Here is a 22,046-nt window from a genome sequence, read left to right as displayed (position 1 = left end):
GGTTTGGTTATTTTATTTATTAATTTTAAGCATTACACCTCAAATAAGCAGTTCCTCCTCTATATTTCCAATCAATTTGGGCATTTTCAAGCAATTCCCTTCCCCACAGGGCTCAGACTGGAACTTGGGTAAGGGAGGCCCTCCTTTCGCATGTCTGAAGGCTTTGGGTCGTGATCACTAACCAAAATATTTTGAAAAAAAGATAAGGCAGGTTTTTATTTTTGAAGGAAGGAGTTACACATGCATGGGGGATTGGTCCAATTGATAAGATTTGGATCTGTATGGAACAACAACGAAATACTCCCATGCAGCAGCCTTTGGCGGCCAGCTAGGCCTTCTGTAGCTGACAATTTAGGAGGCATTTCCTCCTTGCTAGCGAAAGCCAACACATACTCGCTGCCTTTTGAAAGCCCTTGTGCATGTTGTTGTTGCTGGTAGTTGGCTACTTGGCCTCCTTTTCAAAGGAGAAGAGTCAGGGGTGAAAGCTGTATAAGCATGGAGTTTTCCACTGGATTCAATCCTTTACAAGGTGCTCTTGTCCTTATTGACACCTCAGGCAAACAGCTTGCAACTTGCTTGCTTTCTGTTAAGTAAACCTGATACTACAACTTGATCCGTCTTAACAGGACTTCTGGGGCAGTCAGAAGAAGAAGACACGCCACGCAAAGCTTTTGTCGACCAGCCTCCAGCTCATGGAGGCAAGCATGATGTGCCCGCTCCTGGCCCATCCACCAGCCCGCCGGCACGGAGCTGCTCCCGCAGGTGAGCCATGCGGACTGCTCTCTTCTGCTTCCATCACTGGTGTCTCACAAGGCCTGGAAAGTCCTGTATTTCAATAACGGGAAATGTAAGGGTGGGATCAATTAACTAAAATACTTTCTGAATGCGTGTTTTGATGTTCTGAACTTTCTTGACAACCCCATCTGCATCTGACCATAAGCGCAATAAAACATTAAGAGCTAGGCAGGAACCAAGGCAAACCTGGAAGTCAGGAGGACATTGGATGGAGACAAAGCAATCTCCAGAAACATGGATGGTTTGCAAGTTCATTGCAAGTGCATTTCACATGCACTAGCACAACCATTTTTGAATTAAAATGTTTGGGCAGATCCCACGTATTTTGATGGATATGCAGAAAAGAGAATAGGGTGGAGCAATGGAACCGCTGTGCTCGGCAGGCACAGGTAGTGAGCAGCTCTTCAAAATCAAAAATTATCTTTACATGGGTCTGTAATCTCATCACTAGCCTGTGATCAAAATCCCTGGGATGGTGATTCGAGAGTGTGCTTCTTCCAAAGTTGAATGAAACCTGGAACTTACCTACTAGGCCTGGCCTCTGTTTATTCTAGAAGCATACATATGCTTTTGTTGCTGATGAACAGCACAGCACCTTGCCACAGGTGGGAAATTACAATGAAACAGCTATTCTGTAAGGTTTAAAAAGCATTTTTTTCTCTATTTTTTCTTGATTATTATTGATAGAAAAGAAACCGTATTCCCCGTGATTATATAGATGCATTTATTTTCATTTTCTGTCCTTATTATATGTAGGAACACTTAATAAATCAAGCTTGAGTAAAACATTGAACAACCACATTCGCAAATCATCCTAAATATTTGTGTGCAATTGTGCTGAATACATTTATGTGTGGACAAGAATCAAATGTCTTTCTCCTTCTGGAAATCAGTATATTGCCTGGTTTTATTTCTTCTCTCACATGAAGAGGTTTTTCAGTATTAGATAATATCCGTTATATCTTCTGCACACCACTGGTGAAATACTTATAAGTAGTCTACAGTTTTTAGGATACAGAGTGCCACCCAAGGCTTTCAGAGAGTCCTAATAGATTTGGATATGGGACCTGGTTTTAAAAACACAGTGTACAGCTATTCCATCTTAACTTTGAGGATGGAGATAGCACTGGTGATATGGGCAAATAAAGACAGCAAGGTTGTACTGAAGATGGTATTTACTACATAGGACTTCCTAAGTGCCCTGGTGAAAGGAGTTCATTTAACAGAGTCCTCGAGCAGCAGCTAATCCCAAGACGCCTCTGATCCAAAGATATAAACATGCTGTCCTCCATCAGCTTGCCTTTTCCCTCTTGGAGTTTGCTGTGACTCACACTTCCCTGGCAGTGCCACCGTCTGCCTTTCCTCAGCTTCTTGGAAGCGAGATGCCAGAGTTCCACTTCACTCCCACTCCCCGGCTTCCCAACTTGACCCGTGCCAGCCCAGGTGGGTCACCAAAAGCTGCTGAGCCTCACAAGCAGCTCTTTGCAATCGCCAGAGCTGCACAAACTGCTTGGATTTCCCAAGGCTCTTGTTTGCCTCCTGCCAAGCTGGTGAGTGCAAAGAAAGCTTCCCACCCACGCGGCCAGATCCTCTGCCTGCTCACGCCTCCCCCAGGAGAGCCCCGAGGTTTTGGTTGCCTCCTGCGGAGCTGTGGAAGAAGCCTTCTCGCGTGTCCCCGGGCTGGCTGCAGCCCCGTGAGGCCTGCCAATGCTAATTTGAGTTTTAAAGGCACTCCCTGTGACAACACAGACTGGCTGGGAAGGTCACCTGCTATGGCACAGGTGGCCCCAACAAACCTCTTCTCTGTCCTTATAAAACCACAGCTGGTTACAGGCACATGACTGCGGCTTGTGCTCTGCCTCCAGTTCCACGTAGAAATTAATTTATTTTCTATGTCTGCTGCCACCTCTGCATCAGGCTTCCTCGTGTGCAGACATTTGTATAGAGTGGAAGGTCTCGAGTGATAGAAGCCTACTAAAAGAGGGACCTTCTCAGTTCTGCAGTCCTTGCAATTGTTCATCTCTCTGGCCAAGATACTCCAGAATAACTAGAGATCTGGCTGCTAGATCTGAGCCATCAGGAGACAACATGATTTACATTGGACGAATGGTTAAGCAGCACTTTATGAAATTTCTTTAAATTGATTCAACATAGGAACCCCAAAATAAATCGTATTTGCTTTCTGTTGCCTCAGTGAATTCACCTGAAAAATGGCATCAGTAATGCCTTTCTAAAATACAGTGAAGTTTGTGAAACCACAGCTGTAGAGTGCCTTGCAGCTGAGTGTCTTAGAAAGTGTACAGCAGCATTATTATTCTAACTGATTTCTCACATCACAAATTCATATCTGACATTTCCACTGTCCACTTCTTCTCAGCCTCCAACCACTACCTGCAGTTTCCAAATCAATAACCGGGACACATTCCCCCTCCTGTAAAGGCTCTTCATTCTTCGTTAGCTTGGTCATTTTTTTGTATCTTTATTGACTTTCTCCATTTCTCATGCTGTTTAATGCTAGTCTTCAATGTTTATGTATTCTGCTCACCAGTGAGATAAATGTACATCCTGAATCATTTCCTATTTATTTCTCAATTATTTCCCCTCAAGAAAAAAATAATAAAATAATAATAATAATAATAATAAAAAATCCATTTTTGTAATAGATTTACTACTATTCGTCTCTGTTCCCTAATCCCACGCACCACACAGCCTCCTGTCTTGGCCAAGTCACTTCAGCCCTGCTCTGGATGTTTTTACTATGGGCATTCTTGTTGATTTACCTCCTCAGCATCATTGTTGTCCATGAGACACTCTTTAGAAGGACTTGATTTGTGGTCTGGGGAGCAAAGTTAGTCTATAACTTTTGTTTGCTTAATTCCCCTGCACATTGGTATCCCATGATGTCTTGAAACAAATGTCCCTTCTGGGAGCGTGACAAGATTCAGACTGGAGCATTGCTCCAAGTTTAGGGAGAGGAAATGGTATTGCTGCTCTCATGCAGAGGCTTCCAGCATTTGCCAAAACCAATGGTTCGTTTCTGTTGTCATCCTTCACAAGTCCCCGCTGGGTCACAGAACTGGAGCTGAAGCAACATCGAAGCTGGATCTAACTTAGCAGCTGAATCTGCTTTGAGAAGGGGATTGGGCTGGATGACCTCCAGAGGTCTCCTCCAACCTAAAAGTCCCTCTGTTATTTGCAAGTCAAGCATCAGTGTTTAGTCATTGATCCTGCAATTAAACCCCCACAACCTCAACTTTTCACAGAAATCAGAAGTCTCACAAAGCCAATAGAACTGCTCACATACACTTGGCATGCATGTACTCAAGTGTACATGACTGGAGTCCCAAGCTCTGCTGTCTTCTGGATAGCAGCAGTCCTCCAAAGTGGAGGAAGCAGTCCTCCACCACAGCAAGACTTCGGGTGTTGAGCAAGAACAGTGCTTGATGGCTGCTCTTTCTTCTTTCCCAGAGTCTTTTATTCAACAGCCTTGGCTTTTTGTCATTGTAATAGCGAGACACATCCCAAACCATGAAATAATTGACACACGACTGCGTTTCTAACGCTACCACCCCTGTCTGACCCAGATACTGACCCAAGTCTGTATCTCATCCTGGTTTCTGGAAGCTCATCTCCAGCTCATACCTCAATTTCTTCCCTTCCTGTATTTCAGCTTGGACAGCAGCTTTGTTTTGGGACAGCTGAGACGTTATCTCTTGAATTACACCTAGGCAAAGGCCCTGGGCGGTCTGTGGAGGCTAGCAGAAGACTTTCTATTTAACCTACTTAATAAACCTTGCTACTGACACCCTTCAGGGAGCATATGTGTAACAGAAGCCCAGTTTTCAGGCTGCTTGATTAACAAATCACTTCTATTAACTCTTAACATCATCATCTCCCTTCCGGCTCTGCCTAACATGGAAAGCTGTAGCTTGAGCAGAAGCGGGAACAGAAAAGACCAGAACCAAAATGATTGCTCATAAAATAGTCTCAGAGGTTTATTTTGAGGAGTTATTCTAGGCCAAGCCTAGCTGCTTCATTTTGCCTTAACAATCAGAAAGCAGAGAACTTAGTTTGAGACTCAAATACGTTTTACAGTTGGCAGAGAAAATTGGAGTAACTCCATGACATTTTATGGAAGCAGCAGCAGCATTGCTGTCAGTGGAGAGCTGTAATCAACTTCCTGAACAGTGCACACACACACGGAGTTACGGGCAGTAAAGATTGCTGGACAATGCTACAGGTAGAGGCACTGTATTTGCTGTGTGGTTTCTTTTCACCAGCCAACAATGCACAGGCTGGTGAATAATTTTACAAGTCAGAGGTCTCGTCACTGGTTTATGTGTTTGCCATTGACCATTGCTACTCTGTCCTTCCCAATGGCAGATATCTTACAGTCTAGCAATTCTTGTTCTTTCTCATTATTTTTTTTTCTATTTATGGAAGTGTTTGGACCACCAAACACTTTAGATGTCTTTAGATGCCTGTAAATAATGAAAATATTTTTAAAAGATGTGAACAGTATTGTTCAGAGGACCCAGGTAGCTTAATGATCCTCTCCATGACACATTAGAGGAATTGATAGACTCCCTGGGGGCCAGCTTATTTTGGACAAGTCACCTAGTGACTGCCCATGACTGTGCCAGAGTCCAGCACCTAAGAATCAACACAAAACTGGGGCTGTTCCTGCTCCTCTGCCATTGTTACTGATAACCGTGGCGTGGTTTTCTTCCCTGTCTGTGTTTCATTCTTTTCCTTTACCGTAATGCATGCTGGGTTTAAATATCTTGTGTTTATTTGTGGTGGCAGGATGTGTATGAAGCTGTTTCATCTTGTTATCCGTCTACTCCCTCCCCACCCCCATAGAACTGCTCCAATTTCAATTAGGTTCTGATTTTAATACAGGCGATTAGGATAGAAGGCAGAAGTGTGTCTCATCACAGTGATTTTTGTCACAACACTTTTGCCTTGCTTTTTCTGTACTGAAAAATAGACATATTTCTACTCCTCCACCAGGTTCCTACTGTAAGCTCAGAAGCATGCTTGCACGTTTTGAACCTGTAGCACCACCCAGCATGGCCTGCCACAGGTCCCTGCATAATCCTACAAGCTGCTGTCGCCGTCCTAGCAATTCTCGGTTCCAAAGTAAATCTATTAGAGGCGAGCTGCGAGGAAGTGGCGATGGGGTGTAGGAAACTAGTCAGGGAGGTGGGATCCAGCAGCACGGCAGTGCTAATCCTGCCCCATGTCTGCAACCTCCCCTCATTTTTTGCCTTTGCTCAGCCCCAGTGAAAGCAACAGGAATTTCACGTGCATCAAGAACGTGACAGCAGGCAAACAGACGTGGCGCACTGGGCAAATTAATTAGTTACTGTGCATAAGGCACCTTGAAATTAAAAAATTAACTCTTTTTAGCCAATATGTACTCGAGACGTATCGAGGTGTGCTGTATGGCCTCTTGATTCCAGACAAAGGTCCTCTTGATTAAATTAGATTGCTAACGTGTTGCCACATTAGCTCACTTGAAGAAAGAAAAGTTTGAAAAAGCAATTTGGCTTCGTCACATGAGCGGCGCGTAGACTTAATGGAAATTTTTCCAGCATTCACAAAACAAAGAAAAATCAATAAAATGTCTGCCAACTGTTCCACTGAAAACATTCTATAATCTATAGCGCCGAGAATCCCAAGCCAAGATAAACCACCATCGCTGTCAGAAAATACTGACAATTATTTTACGTTGATTCAATTTGGCCCAGCCCGGACTGACCTTGTTTATTCATCTCAGTCTCTTAATTCATATTAACTTGGCATCTGAACAGGATATGTGGCATGTGGGCTGAAGACCCATTTCTGTATCTTAGACTCAGATAAACGTAGCGCATTGAGTACTTCCAGTGCCTTGAGCTCTTAGGTAGATTTATATGCATTAGACAGAACTGGTTAAGTTCCTTTTATCCCCGCTGGGCTTTTCGCGTCTGTTGACTGTAAAACTAGAAGCTCGGCAGAAGTAACATCTTCTTCTAAGCCTTCGGATAGACATGAAATCCTCCCAGCACTGGTCAATTTTAAAGACACGTCCAAAGAGGATGGACGGCTTTAAGCTCTTTTAAAACACAAAAATAGAAGGGTTATGGCAATTTGGCAGCCAAAAAAGCAATTTACGGGTCTCGGCAGAATCTGAGGCTGTGTGTAAGAAAGCTGATCAAGATACTACAGAGGAGATAATGTGGTCGAAGAGCAGAAGAATCCCTCCATTTTTGCAGCCAGCATAATCTGGTCTCCAACAAAGTTTCTTAGTTTCTTTTGCAGAACCAATAAAGCTTAGCACGACGGCAGAGGTGCATTACTGCAGCTTAAACACAGCTCGGGAAAGCTGATGAGGAGCGTCGCTTTTAGTGGCTTGACAGATGCCCAGCTGCTTGCATAGCTATCACCGAATGGGTAGGGGGAAGACAAAGAGACGGAGAAAATCTCAGCTTTTTCTTTAATTATTTACGTTCTTGTCAGCAGTAAAGGGCTTTTTGTGCCAGGAATGTATTGTTTGTGCTATCAAAGCCCAGCGAGATTTCGCACTGTGGCAGGTGACAAATCGGGTGCCACACAGAAGCGCTCATTTTCCTTCTCACAACTTCACCGCTGTTGTATCTCAAAGCCACCTGCAGCCTCAAAAAACAAACAAATCGCACCCCTACGTATGGTAGTGTGATGGAGTAAACATGACTCTGTCCAGAGAGGGGGAAAATCCACCCAAACGAGGGCCAAGGGCTCTCCAATTGGTCTGGCTCGAGAGGTTCACTCTATTTTCTCTGCTCGGCTGGTCCTTGCTGAAGGAAAAGCTCCCCCAGACTTCACAGGGCATTTCTGGACAGCAGGACGAGCAGCGAGCAGGTGAGGCAAGACGGCCTCCAGATTTCCAGTTCCACTGCTTTGGGAATGGATTGCCTTGCCGTGTGCTTACCCAAGCAGAGATTAATGATGCGTGAAGAAAATGAAACTAGAAACATAAATAAATACATACATCAGTAAGTCCATCCTCATTTTGTATGGCACAGAGCTGGTGTGTTCCTCCCTGCTGCTCCTTCACAACATGGATTTCAGTGCATTTTGGCTGACAGGACAGTCCTGGAGCAACTGCGAGGCCAAGCAAGTGCTCCTGGTGATGCTCCATCAGCAGACCTACTAGCACCTGATAAACAAACAAACAAAACAAACAAACAAAAGAGCTTCAATGTGTCACCAGGCAATTGCACAGGCTGCTGTGTGCTTGATAAGATATGAAACAAACGAAACCACTTTGCTCGGCTATGCAGCTTCTCCCCAGCTTTTCATCCCTTGCTCCCTCCCCTCCTATCACTTCTGTTTTGTTTTTAAAGACCTGCTGGCAGCAGACAGTCAGAGGACAGGGACGGGAAGTCTGGAGCCGGTGACCATGCCACCTCCCTGGTGGAGAAGCCCTTTCCTGGGAGCCAGGAAGGTAAGCAAACACATTGCTTTTGAATATACACAACAGGACAGAGCTAGGAAAAGAATGGTGACTGATGTCTTGACAAAGAACTTGATTTTGGGAAGAGAAATAAGCCTTGAGCTTGCTTTGCATGTACTTTGCAAGGAGAGGCACGAGGACACGGCTCCTGGAGCAGCCACCAGATCCCAGATGGAGCTCCTCGTCCCAGCTCTTGGGACATAAAATACATCACCTGATCTCGTGAAACACCTTACCTTGCAGTGCTGTTCATGATTCAGTGCGGACGCAAGATGTGAGAAGTGTTCATTAGTTTGGGTTGATGTTGTTTGGTGTGCGATGGCCAGGTCCTCCAGCAGCAGAGCTTTGGCTATGGCAGGGTTTGTGCAGCAGCATCTCCCACTGCTTCTGCACAGGGTTCTGGAGCAAACAGACATGGTTGTCTTGCTTCAGCAGTGTTTGACACCTCTGTTGAGACAGCAGATTCAACATAGCACAGCAGGGCAAGAGAGGAGTGCTCCAGCAGGAGAAAGTCACGGCTGAAGAGTCGCCCTGCAATACCAGCCAGGCAGGAAGGCTAAGGGGCTTTGCACAAGGGGGGGGGAGTTCTTCTGCCTTGCCCGGGTGTCCCATCACCCATACAATCGGGTGTGTAGGAAGTGAGCAAGGCCCTTACCCCTCCTCCAGGCCCTGTCCTCGGAGCCAAAAGCTTTGCCCGGGGACCAGAGGACATGGCAGGCAGCACCAGCAAGGGGCAGAGGCGTGGTGCCTGCAGCAGGACTCCTCTCTGACGTCGGCAGCTGTTAGCTCAGCTCAAGCCGTAACACGAAGACACCTACCTCATCCCCAAGCACCTCCAGCAGCAAACCTGAGAGCACGCGGGCTGCAAAACCCTCTTGAGACACCAGAGGAGTGCTCGGGCAGGCAGCCTGCACCCAGCCCCACCACCCTACGGCTACCTTGGGCTTGCCCCCAGCACAAGAGGTGAGCTGCAGCCGTGGCCACGTTGCAGTGCGAGCATCCCACTCATGCAGCAGCACCCACCAAGTGAGGAGGACGTGGGGGCCCAGACCCTGCCACTGGCTTCACGTCTCCACGCTGCCCTATCCGCAAAAAATTGCTGTTGCTTTAACCCGGTGTAGCGTTTGAGGGAATATACGTGTCCTACATGTATAAACTTGCAGAAGCGATGTATTAAATATTTTAATTCAGCCATTGAATAACAGGATATAAAATAGCTGTGTCCTATCAAAAACATGAAAGAGTTACCTAATACTGTGCCCTTGTTTGTTTGGGTTTTTCAGCAAGTTCAATGGAATGTAAATAACACGGCGATCTTCTGTGTTTTTTTTTTGTTTTTTTTTTTAAGGAAATTTGAGAGCAGTTCCTACAGAGCAGGTAAAGCATTTCTCATTTATTTTTTTATTTCTGCTTATTATTATTTACTCTATTTTGCAGCTTCCTGAAACTTCCAGAGCCTGCCCCTGCAAGCTGTCTGCCTGCAGGGCTCTCGCTGAAATTGGTAGAAATGCTGCCTATACTGTGCTGCTAGGACAGGGCTTCGTCCGCAGCGCGGAGCTGAGCGCAGCGCGTGAAAGTCAAAAATCATGATTAGCCAGTGGCTGCTGAATGGGATCTAAGAAATGGCTCCTTGTCCCTGCTCCACGTTCATCTTACATGAGCTAGCTGGTGCTCATATTGGTTCTTTCAACAGCGAGCCCATGGTAGATAGGAGTGAAATCCTACCCTGGGGTTTCATGATCACTTTAAGCTGATTTAACTGCAAGGTGCTGCCAAAAAAAAAAAAAAAAAAAGGTGACCCAGCCCTTTCTCCCCCCCCCCCGCCCCGTCAGCCTCCAGCCTTAGGTCCTCCTCCTCCTCTCCTGCACTGCCGTGGGAGCTCGTGCACTGCAAGAAGCCCACCGGGGCAGGGAGGAAAGGACCCCATGCAGGTAGGGAGACGGTGACCCCAGCCCCAAACCCTGCACTACGCCATCTCCCCAGGGACCTGCCCTGGGCCAGTGCCCCGGGGGTTTGGTGTTGGTGCTTACAGAGCACATACGTCGGGCTGGTGAGTCAGCAGCGTGCGGCACTGACGCACTCCTCCAGCCCTCGTTTACGGGGGAAAAAAGTAAATAAAACACGAGCTGTGTCACGGCAGGACAAGTAAGGGTAGAAGGCTGCCTATATTGTAGCCACCTCTGTTGAAACTTTTATTTTCGAGGCCAAAGCATTCAATGTTTGGCCACGGTACAAACAGATCATTAAAAAAAAAAAAAAAAAAAAAGAGAAAGAAAGGAAACTCTTCAACCTCCCAGCGGAGCAGGATGGCACTTCTTTCTTTCTTTCGTTACGAAGCTGTGCCAAGTGAAATCGTGCTAAGAGCTGTTCTACCAGTCTCGAAGCGCTGGAGCACAGCACGCGCCGGCCCCACCTCTGCAGCCTCCCGCGGGCCCCAGCACACGTGGGCCGGGTGGAGGATGGGGACGGGCTGCAGGCGGGTGACGGTGGTACGGTGGTGGCAGGGAGGTCCCCACGCTCGGAGGAGATCCCTGGCTGACCTTTGGTGGCTGGGTGGCCCTGGGGACATGGCGAGGAGTGAAATGGAGCTGCAGAGGTGAGGAGGTGTTGGCTGGTGGCTGGCAGCCCAGCTGGGCAGCAGCTCGCTGCTCCTGCCCTGAGCTGGATGTAAGATAGGAGCAGCTGAATTAATTAATTAACTCAGAAGCTTGTTTGAAAGCCCTGGGTTGCCACCATATGAAAGCCATGAGCACAAAAGCACAGGTTGTGTAATGTGAGCGATAGCAAGAAAAAGCACTTTGCCATCATGTAATTAAGGACTTAAAGCATGCTTCAGGTCCAAAAAAAAATAAAGCAAGTTAATTTCTGAATTCTGGTGGGACACCAGTCTGGGTGCCCCAACCTCACCACGTGTTGCAGAGCCGCTTGCTGGTGGGTTGGGCCTCCTCCACCCCACTGCTCTGCTGGCTTTGGCAGGGCCGAGGGATGGGAGGCAGCAGCTGAGACCAGAGTGGAAATGATGGAAACGCTGTGCTGAGGACAAGGGAGCCCTTTGTGAGCTCCAGCGGTTTGGAGTAGAAGAGCCATCCACACGGCATTAACGTCGTGCTTCTGGGGCCACATTACAGCACTTGTCTGTTTGGACCTGGCTGCCAATGACAAGTCCCCATGCCACCATTTCACATTTCCCCCCCACCAGGGCAGGGCCAGGGCACCCATCCCCAAAGCCCCCGGGTCCCCGAGGTCCCCGAGGCCTTCACCCTGTTGCTCCCCGTGCTGGCGTCCCTCCACCGCCACTTCCCACACATTGCTTCAGAGGAAGCCCTCACAATACCGGGCTCGGTGCCACGCACGGGGAGCACACCCAAAGCCCAGCCCTTCTTGCACAGGCAGCGCTGCAGGAGGAGCTCCGCAGCTGCAACCCAGGGGGTTTGTTCTGTCCCCCATCGCGGTTCCTTGGCAAGATGCTGAAGTGACCTGGTGCAGATGGAGGCTTTGGTGAGGGTGTGGACAACACGGACCCGAGCTTTCACGGGTGTGTGGCAGCGTACAGCCTTGCTCACTGCCGCTCAGCTATGAGGAAGCCTCTCCTCCCTGAAACTGCAAAAACCGGGCGACAAAACCTTCCCAGCGCCTGCCCGCGCAGCCGGCTGTCACGCGGCCAAGCAGTGCCCGAGCAGTCAGACGAGGTTTGGTGTCTAAAGGCAACCCACGGCCCTACGGGAGGCTGCAAAGAGGCAGGACCCTGCTGGCGCTGGGGCACCCGCGTCCCCTCAGTGCATGGGTGCTGCAGTATGGGGCAGCAGGAGGATTTGGTGCCTATGTCCAGTCCTGTCTTCCAGGAGCAGCTGGAGATGGGACAGGGGAGGCCTCAAGGACCATGCTGCTTGAGACTCAGCCTGTGCCTCGCACAGGGCTGGGCTGGGTGATCCCCAGAGGTCCTGAGGCCTGCGTCACGCCGTGAGCTGATCGTCTTGAGCAAACTATCTAGGTCAGGTCAGAGAGGCTCTGTGCGGCAGCACCCAGCCATAAATAAGTGAGACAAGGCCGCCAAGCTCCCTGTCACCGGACTGAGCACCTGCCAGGCCCTTTGGAAAATGGGATCCGCAACTCTCTGCTGCTTCTGGACTGGACACAGCTCCTGCTTGGCTGCAGGAATTTGAGGTCCTGAAGTCAATGGGGCCTGGTGGTAGTTACTTAGCTGAGTGATAATACGGCAAAATGACCAGCCAGAAAGATTTCATATAGTGCCACCCAAGGGAAACGAGGAGGCATGCCCAGTGAAAAGGAGCAGGATCTGACAGGATACATGTCCTTCCACAGAGACACGTCTGTGGGCTGGGACCGGGCAGCCTCAACCTGCAACAACAGGAGGGAGCTTTACAACAAGGAGCCCCTGGGTCCTTACTTGTCCCCCCTCTCCCCCTCTCCTCCCTTCCCACCTTCATCCCCAGCAGAAAAAGCAGCGCCTGCTGGGAGCGGGCCCAGGGACGAGGTTTCTCCCTGCTTCCTTCTCCAGGAGGATGAAGGGCTCCTCGTCTCCGCCCCAACCCAGGGAGACCGAGCAGAGCAAACCGCCTCCATCCTCCCACCCCTGCGGGCCCGAGGTGGCTTTAGTGGCTTCTCGATTACAGGGCGCGCCCTCCCGCCCCGCTCCTCCCTTCGCCCGCCGGAGCGGGCCCGCATCATTGCCATGCAAAGCCCCACAAGCTGAACTCTGCAGGGCACAAGCAGACGCTCTCCTGTCAGGATGTTCGTGTTTTACTTCCCTGGGTGACAAGCTGCTCCTTACTGCAGGCAGCTCCTTACACTGGCTTCCCCTGTTCCTGGACAGCCCTCTGCCCATGCCGTGAAGAGCTGCTCTTGTCAGACCATTGTGGCTTTTTATTGCCAGAGCGCTGCTTCAGGAGAGGTGCAGATGTCAGGAGAGAGCTCCCGTCAGTATTGCTCCTCATCCTTTGATTCACGTCTGCGGGCTTGATGCCACATCACAGGCTTCCCACACCACACCGCCAGGGCTGCCGTGCTGCCACCAGATAGGTTTGCAAATAGGGTTGCGAAGAGCACACATGCAAAAACAGCACGGCCGGGCAGGTCTGCAGAGCCCAGAGTGTGTGGGATGAGGGCTTTTTTGCCTGGAGAGGGGCAGAAATCACCCAAACAAAACCCCATGTCTGACAATCTCCACCTGAGGTGCTCAGGATGCCGAGCCTCCAAGAGCAAGGCCCCACCAAGTGGCCTTGGACTTGAAGTGGCCACACGGGGCTTTGTTCTCCAGCGCACCTTCCCCTGCTCTTGGCCCACAGAGCTTCAGGCACCCAAGGGCAACCACGTCCACTCCTCAACCTGCCCCGTCCCAGCAGTGAGACACCAGCAAAACCCCTCTGCTGGTGGGCACCGACCCAGCTCTGGGTGCTGGGATAGCCTGGTGAAGGGTTCTAGGGCACAAGGCCTGTCATGGCCACCTCCACGCAGAGGCAACACTGAGCTGGGGATGAAATTCAGTGTGTTCAGCTGTGGTGTCTTCACCCCTACGTCCCGGCAGGCGCGCTCCTTTCGGAGGGAACTGTGCCATGAGGTGGGGCTGCTGCTCTGGTCACGGTTCCTTCGCTGTCTGCAGGAATGAGGGGATGTTTTTTTTTTTTTTTTTTTTTTTTTTTCTTCCACCTCCCGAGGCTGTGCCACCCCCTCTGCCCTTCATTCAGCCCTGATGCTCGGGGACGGGACAAGCACGCATTCCCCTTTGTGCCCAGCTCCACGCCCAGCGTTCACTGCATCACACGGAGCCAGCCCGCTGTGAGTCAAAGGAAAGCAATGACTCACGGGGCCGCAGCTCTTCCCAAGGCAAAGTATTTCACGCACTTTGCAGGCACGCTAGCCCGCGTTATGAAATAACCTCTATCTGTGGCACACATTGCCATGTCCCGTACGAAAACACAGGGCTCGGTTTGCCATCACACACCGAATGCCGGCAGAAGTGTCAAGGTGTGCATGTAGTTGTGCTCGCAGCGCTGCTCGCCTCCCATTAGGAATGCAAAAACACCTTCCCCACGTAAAACCCCAAAAACCTGGCTGGCTCCCCGCTGGCGTCAGCCCAGGTTTGTGGTACTGGAGGTATGTTTTAATTAAATGGCTAACAAAAATATAAAGTTTCACTTTTGCCATTGCTGGAGAAGGGGGCTCACAGGCAGGCTTGCTGCCAGCTCCCAGAACAAAATGGGGAGAAGGTAAAAATGGGGTGACAAAGAGCAGCAGTGCCCTGCACCACAAGGCAGCCCCTCCACCTCAGGGCACTCCTCTAGGCACCAGACTGGCACTGTGCTTGGGAACTGTCCCTGTTCCCTGGCTTGGGGTGGCGATGGGACACCAGTGCAAGGTCTCCAGCTCTGGTTGCTTCTCCCATCTCAACCCATTTGTCCTCTCCCTGCAGGGATCAGGAGGCAGGGGCTCACTGCACGTCGTGCACCTGGGGCTGGTGTGACCACGCACAGACCACCTCGGCTGTCGAAGCACGGCAGGAGGAACCTCACCAGTGAAGCTCACGGAAAGCCCTCCAGAGAACTTCCAGCCAGCCTGGACCAGGAAGTGAAGCCCCTGGTGAAGGAGACCTCCCAGTGAGCCCTGACTTTATGTCACCGTGTCCTTGCCTGGACTGCCTATGTGTCCTCATGGAGGACTATGTGTCCTCATGGAGGACGATGTGGTGGCATCTCCCCTGAGTCCTTCACAGACATTAAAAATAGGAGCAACTCTGGCTCCCTGCTTATGGTGTGACACCGAAAGGTTTGGGTTGGTTTCACTGAGCAAATCATAAAACTTCTCTGGAGAAATTCTGGCGGTCTGGTCGCATTATATGTTTTAGCAATCTCCACTCGGATGCAGGTTTGAATTCCCACTTCAGGCTCTGAAAACCGCTCCATTGAGATACCAGCAGATAACATCTCCACTCAGGATGCCTCTGTGAAAGAGCAGCCTTTCACAGTCGGCAGCATTTTTCTAAGAATGCTCTCAATTTTCATATCTAGATGTATCATCTCAGCTGAATAACCATTATTTTGCCTTTAAAAAAAAAAAAAAAAAGAGAGAGAGAGAGACAGAGCCTCTTAAGCACCATCCCGTCGGAGTCCAGATCCTAATCTGCCTCCCCTAACCACGACCTGCCGCATCCCCGCGGGGTTTTTGGGGTGGTTAAACGCGAGGTGGGCACGGCCACAGGGCTTTGTCCCACCCCAGGTCCCATGCATGCATCATGCCTTGTGCCCGGTCGGTACAACCCGGCACCGGCTGTCCTCTCGAAATTAGGTTTTGGCCTGAAAAAAAAAATAAAAATAGAAAAATAGTATATTTTTGTGCCCGATGCTGCACGGGCGCCGAGGTGCAGCCGCCCGGCTGAACCGCAGCCACGCTCCTGTCAGCACAAGTGGCGGTCTGTGCGAGGGATTAATCTGACACCAGACAGCGATGCTTAATCCTCCGGTATATCATAATCTATTTACTTTGCATGCTAAGAGGATTTCAGCTTAAAAATATACAGGAAGTGATACTAGAAATGTACATAGGATCCAGAACGCCATTTCCTAAAATCTCGCTTTTTTGCCCTAAGAAAGCCTTCCTTGTGGAAGACCTGGCTGCCTGCAGTGGCAGGGCCCGGGGCTGGGCAGCACCAGGATGGGGCAGGTCGGCGGCACCGCGCGTCCCCACCGGGAGGGAGCTGCGCCGGGGCTGCTGCCTGGGAAATCCAGCCCGGGGTTGGGACCAACGTGGGATTTCCACCACACGCTCACTGCTATCCGAATTAGCAGCCACTGGATAATGAGGAGGTCAGCACAGGGATGGGGGGGGGGGACGCCCATAGGTGCCGTGAGCCCTGCAGCACATGCTGGTGCCCAGCTGAGGCATCGCCGGCGTGGTTTTGAAGCAGGAGCTGTGATGTGGGGTGCGGGCAGGTTCAGAGCAATAAGGCTACCAAGGCTACCAAATACCAGGCTCTGGGCTGACACACGGCTTCAGCTTGCACCACAACTTTTTGAGGTGTAAAATGGGGGGTTTGGGGCTTGGGAAGCGCAGCGCAGGGGCAGCAGGGACCAAGCACCACCAGCAGAAGAGCTCCGCATCGGCACGTAGGTGTTATTTTGGACTCACCAGGTGACACGGGACACTCGGTGCCCACGTTGCCCATGGGTGACACCTCCACCTGCATGCCCTGCGATGGATGGACCCAAAAATGCCCAACCCCTCCCCAAAACATCCATGCGAAGCATGCCAGCACCTCAGCACTTTCCCCCACACACACGCTCCCCCCAGGGATGGGGGCACATTGGGGTCCCGGCTGCCCCAGGCACTAATACAACACCACAGGGAGCAGGACTGAGATTTGGGGGTGTTTCAAAATCACCCCCTCCACCCCCCCCCCCCCCCCAAAAAAAAAAAAAAAAAAAAAAAAAAGCCCCAAACCAGAGTGGAAATGCCCCAAATGCCCCAAGCACCTTGACAAAGGAGGAAGGAGCAGCAGCACCGGCGGTCCCCTTGCCATGACCCTCAGCAGCCCCCAGCAGCTGCGGGGAGAGGAAGGAAAATAAATGGGGGTGAGGGAGGGCCGGGGGGGCAGGTGAGCAATGATGCCCCCGAGTCCCGACCAAACGCAGCCGGCGGCGGACACGGAGGGAAACGCCGGGAGCCGGGGCTGAACTCGCGGTGCAGAGCATCTCTGGCGCACCTGCCGCTCCGCCTGTCCGTCTGCCTGCGCGTCCGTGTGTCCGGGGGGACCCTCGTGGCCCCCTGCCCCCCCCCCCCCCCAGCCTGCCCCTGGGCCCCGGCGTGCCGGGTTTGGGCATTTCGGGCAGCGCTCACCCAACCCCGTCCCCGTCCCCATACCGCAGAGGCGAGCACAGCTGGGGGCAATGAGTGGGGAACTAATTAACGGCAGTAATTAAAGGAGCCCGGAGCCCACACCTGTAGACGGGGCAGTGGGAGCTCTCTCACACCCTGCCCTCACACCCCGGTCCTGCTGGGACCCTCCTGGGGGAAGAGGAGGCACGGGGAGGAAGGACGGGGCAGCACCAGCTGCCTTGCGCTGGGCTTTGTTTGGGGACACAGGGGGGTCCCCAAAACTGGACAAGTGGGGGGGGTGACGGGCTCAGGACCCCCTCCCCCCCGCACTCAGCCCTCTGCCCACGGGGCAAAGCTGCCGAGGGGGCAAACAAAAATCCAGCTGCCCCCCCAACACACGCCCCGACGCAGAGCTGCTACCCCCCCCCCAAACACCAAACCACAGCAATCAAAACCCAAAGCCGCCTTTTTTTTTTTTTCCTCCTGGTTTTCTTTTTATTTTTTATTTTTTAATTTTTTCAAAAAGTTTTTTTTTTTTTTGGTCTGCGGGTCGCGGATCAGCCGAGCAGCCCTTCCCACCCCCTCCTCTTCCTCCCCTGCGCCCCCCCGGCTGCTGCCCCCCGCCCCGGGACAAGGCTGGACCCCGGCGCCCCGGTCCCGCGCGGACGGACGGGCAGACGGAGGATGTGGGACCCCTGCTGCCCCGGGGTGGGGTGGGGGCCAGAATCACCTTGGGGAGGGGGGGGAGAGAAAATAAAAAATAAAAATAAAATTTAATAATAATAAAAAAAAAATAGTTTAAAGTTTCGTTTTTCGTGTTAGGCTTGTGGTAAAACGCCAACCCGAGAGCGTCAACTAGAAACGACGGCGGTCCCTGCAACGGAGCCGAGTATTTACAGCGAGCCCGGCGCACCCGGGGCAAGGGGCTCCCGCACGGGGGGCACCAAGGGACCCCCTGCCAGGGGACAGGAGCCAGCCCGGGCCCCGGGGAGACGGCAGGCGTTTAGTTTCAATTCTTTTTTTTTTTTCCTCCTTTTTTTTTTTTATTTTTAATTATTTTTGTTAAAAGTCCTCTTCTTCTTCTGTTCCGTTTAAAAAAATAATAATTATAATAAACCCGCCGGAGGGGCGCGGGAAGCAAATAAATATCAGTCAGGAGAGACGGGGGCCCCCCGGCACCGCTCACCGAGGGGGGGGGAAGGACGAGACGGAGCCGCGGCCCGGCGGGACGCCCGGGGCTGGGGGTCCGAGGCGGGGGGCGACCCCTCACAAGACCTGGAAGCGCCAGGACGCCTGGTCCTTGTAGTCGAGGCAGTCGGGGGAGTTGAAGTTGAGCTTCCAGGAGGCGGCGGCGGCGGGCTCCTTGTAGTCCAGGCAGTCGGAGGAGTTGAAGGGCAGCGCGGTGCCGCCGTAGCCCTGGTGGTGGTGATGGTGGTGGTGGTGGTGGTGGCCCGAGCTCTGGCTCAGCGGGTGGTGGTGGTGGTGGCCCGGCACCGAGGAGGGCCCCATGGGGCTGAGCTGGTGGGGGTGGTGATGGGAGTGCATGGGGGCCAGGTAGGAGCTGCAATCCACACCCCCGAAATAGGACGAGGAGGGCGGCGCGGGGTAGCCCTGCCCGTACCCCCCGCCTTGGCCGTAGGACACCGGGTAGCTGGCGGAGGCGGCGGGGCCGGCGCGTTGCATGCAGGAGGCGCCGGCCGGCGGCAGGGGCTCGGGCACCGTCACCCCCGCCGGGGCAGCGCCGGGAGAGATGGAGGCCGGGCTCCAGATGGACGAGGCCGGGGTGCTGAGGGAGGCCGGGGCGCCGCCGGCCGCCGCTGCCGCCGAGGAGGCCGAGCTGGAGGAGGAGGAGGAGGCCGAGGAGCTGGAGGCGGCCGCCGGCGGCGTGAACTGCCCGCTGCTCTCCGAGCCCGAGCTCTCGCGGGCCGGGGACGACTTCTTCTTGGCCGGGCGGCTCTTGGCCCCGCCGCCGCTCTGCTGCTGCTGCCGGCACTTGGCGCGGCGGTTCTTGAACCATACCTTGAGGGGAGAACGGGGAGGGGGCTGTGAGCAATGGGGAGAGGAGGGGACAAGCGGGGGGACCTCTGGAGCCCTTGCTCATCCCCCGTCCCCTCTGCGCCCTGAGCACACCCGTCCCCTCAGCCGACCTCGCTCCAAGCACCCGCACCCTGCCACTACACTGCACACCCTGCGCCCCAAAAACACCCTGCCTGCACCCCGACAGGTGCCCGGCCAACCCCCCCATGTAACCCCCTAAAAACGAGGCTGCCAGCAGCAGGCAGCGGGGAACGGGGCGTCCTGCCTGGCGCTTCCCGCGGACAGAGGAAGTTCACAGGGGTGTACGCCAGAGTTGCGCTCACAAGTTTGTATGCCCGGCTTGTGTCCCTCGGCCAAAAGACCTCCGTCCCCCCAAACATGGGGAAGGGGATGGATCCTGCCCGCACATCCCACCCCACTGAACGTCCCTGGCCAGGGAGCAGCACGCCGAGTCTGGTGGGGTGTCCCGGAGGGAGCACGCGGGCTGCTAACCCCGGGCAGGAGGCAGGGGGGGAAATTAAATTCAAGATTAAAAATATAGAGAAATAAGGTAAATAAGGTGAATGTTTTTATATTTATAGCCCCTTCCCCCCGGGCAGCACCACGGCAGGACGGCCAAGCAGCCAGGAGCCCATGCGCGACCCGAGGCAGCGGCACCGAGCGCGGCGGCGAGCTCAGGGCCGGCCGATCCGGGACGCCCCCCGCAGCCCCCCTCTCCCCGCGGGTACCTGGACTCGTGACTCGGGCAGGTTGATCTTGAGGGCGACCTCCTCGCGCATGAAGATGTCGGGGTAGCGGGTCTTGGCGAAAAGCGCCTCCAGCACGTCCAGCTGCGAGCGGGTGAAGGTGGTGCGCTCCCGCCGCTGCTTCCGCGGGGTGGCTGGGGGCAAGCACCGCCACGCACCCGGTCACCACCGACCCCTTGCGTGCACCGGAGCCCCCGTGCACGGCAGGAGCCCCAACGCGGGAGGGAAGGGGCCTGGGGATCACCCCCCGTCCTGCCCCACCACCTCCCCATAAAGCAGCTCCCCCAGCCCCAAGAGCGCTGCCCGATGGGGCCGGATCCCGTCCCGCTGCGGGCAGGGCGAGCGGCGAAACGCTGGGGAAGGGTCGGGTTCAACCCCATCGGGGGGCACGGGGAGATTTCGTTGTGGGGAAATAAAATCACTCTTAGTAGCCGTAGCTCTTTATATTTCTTTAAAGGACTGTTTAAAATTAAAAATCTCCACGGGAGCAAACGAAATCTTGGGGACGGGGTGGGGGGAACGCGGCTGCCGACGGTGCCGCCAGCCTGGGGCGCGCGCAGAGGGGGCTCGGGGGGGACTCACCCGGGTACCCCACCGAGGGGTGCAGCAGGTCCATGGCCGGGCCCGTCAGCCCCAGCCCGTTCATGCCGTAGGGGGGCTGTTTGAGGTAAGACATCATGCTAAAAGCCGGGCGGGTTCCCTCCAACGTCCCGCGGGAAGAAAAAAAAAATGTAAAAACGGTAATAAAAAGAGCAATAATAATATAAAAAAAAAAAAGACGAGGAAAAAAAATAAAACACAACAAAAAATAAAAAAACACCAACGAATGCGTGGAGTCGGGGGGGAAGTAAAAAAGACCAAAAAATAACCGAACGAAAAAGCACGAAAACTCGGGCGAGGGGGAAATGAGCGCTGAGCGCCGCCGAGGCCGGGCGGTGCGGGGCGTTGCGGGGCGCTGGCTCCGTCCGTGGGTCCCGGCCCGTCCCGTGCGGATCCCCGCGGGGTGCCCGGGCTGGGGGTCTCCGGGCTGGGTTCCCCCGGGCCGGGGGTCGCCGCTGGCGGGCTGGGGGCTGCGGGGGGGTCCCGGCGGCGCCGGGCGAGGCCGCAGCTCCTGGGGAGAGAGCAGAGAGCGGCGTCAGGGGCCGCGCAGCCCGGCTCGGGGCTCCTCGGGATGGGGAGAGATAAAGCAATTATTTAGCGGGGTAATTGGATTAGGAACCCGAAGGAGGGAGCGGAGGAGGGAAGGATAATTAAGTGAAAAGTGAGCGGCCGGGGACGTTTTAATTGGAAGCGGCCGAGAGTTGGGAAAGGAAGGGAGGAAAAAGAGGAGAGGGGCGCGGGAGCCCGAGCGGGCGGCGGGGAGGGGGGGGCCGGGGGGGGCCGGGCCGGGGGCCCCCCGGGGGGCCCCGGGGGGGGGGACGGCAGAGGCCGGGACCCCCCGGGCCGCAGGTGGGGCCAGCACCGCGCGAAGGCGAGGAGCCGGGACGGGGCTGGGGGGAATTAAAGCGGGGCCGCCCCCCCCGGCACCCTCCGCCCCCCGACGGCTCCGGGGCCGCGGTCGCGGAGGGGCCGTCGGGGGCTGCGCGCAGGGCGGGGAGGAAGAGGGGGGGAGGAGGGAGGGGGGGGGTCCCCCGGGGGGGGGGGGGGGGGGCGGGGGGGAGAGGCGGGCTTGGGGGGCGATGCCCGGGGCCTCGCAGCCCCCGGCCGGCTCGGGGGGCCGCGGGGCCCCGCGTTACCTGGCGGCCGGGCCGCGCTGTCGGGGCGCCGGAGCCGCGGCCCTGCGGAGGATGGAGCCCCTGCCCGCCGCCCTAGCCTTGTATGTGCGCGCAAAGCGAGTGCGTAACCAGCCCGGCGCCAATCCCCGGCCGCTCCCCGCCTGACTGACAGCAGCCCGGGCAATGGCAGAGCAGGGCGACGGCCCCCCCCGCCCCCCCAAATCAGGCCCCCCCCCCCAACCTTCCCCGCTCCGCGCTCCCCCGCGCACCCGCACCGCGTCCCGGCCCCTGCCCCCGGGCAGCGCCGGGCTCTGCGCGCCCCTTCCGCACCTTTCCTCCCCCCTTTTCTCACCTTCCTCCCCCCCCCTCACCTTCCTCCCGCGTTCCTCCTCCTCCTCCCGTCCCTCTGAGCCCCCCCGAGCCTCCCGCGGAAAGTTTTCGCCC

The 22,046-nt window shown here is 54.3% G+C and overlaps 2 protein-coding genes across 3 annotated transcripts in view; one reads left to right on the top strand and one right to left on the bottom strand.

The window, feature by feature from the left end:
* The window catches only part of WDPCP (WD repeat containing planar cell polarity effector), a 148,151-nt gene extending 133,271 nt beyond the window's left edge, over window positions 1-14,880 (top strand). The window contains exons 17-20 of one of the 2 annotated variants that reach the window (XM_035322065.1): window positions 627-762; window positions 8,166-8,266; window positions 9,624-9,652; window positions 14,706-14,880. In XM_035322065.1, coding sequence (XP_035177956.1) covers window positions 627-762; window positions 8,166-8,266; window positions 9,624-9,652; window positions 14,706-14,756 — 317 coding nt within the window. In that variant the 3' untranslated portion in view covers window positions 14,757-14,880. Of the gene's footprint in view, window positions 1-626; window positions 763-8,165; window positions 8,267-9,623; window positions 9,653-9,712; window positions 10,542-14,705 lie in introns of those variants that run through there. The other variant, XM_035322064.1, reaches the window with a different exon arrangement.
* Window positions 14,881-17,835: 2,955 nt separating this feature from the next.
* OTX1 (orthodenticle homeobox 1) lies at window positions 17,836-21,751 on the bottom strand. The gene is made up of 4 exons (XM_035322067.1): window positions 21,624-21,751; window positions 20,470-20,998; window positions 19,870-20,021; window positions 17,836-19,123 (listed from the first exon to the last, which is right to left on the bottom strand). The coding sequence occupies exons 2-4, from the start codon at window positions 20,564-20,566 to the stop codon at window positions 18,371-18,373; spliced, it is 1,002 nt and encodes a 333-aa protein (XP_035177958.1). The 5' UTR covers window positions 20,567-20,998; window positions 21,624-21,751; the 3' UTR covers window positions 17,836-18,370.
* Between the last annotated feature and the right edge of the window lie 295 nt (window positions 21,752-22,046).

The sequence above is a fragment of the Oxyura jamaicensis genome, chromosome 3, assembly GCF_011077185.1.
Source record: "Oxyura jamaicensis isolate SHBP4307 breed ruddy duck chromosome 3, BPBGC_Ojam_1.0, whole genome shotgun sequence".
In the NCBI taxonomy this organism is placed as follows: domain Eukaryota; kingdom Metazoa; phylum Chordata; class Aves; order Anseriformes; family Anatidae; genus Oxyura; species Oxyura jamaicensis.
Note: the sequence above shows the minus strand (reverse complement) of the source record. Positions and strands in the feature narration are given on the sequence as shown.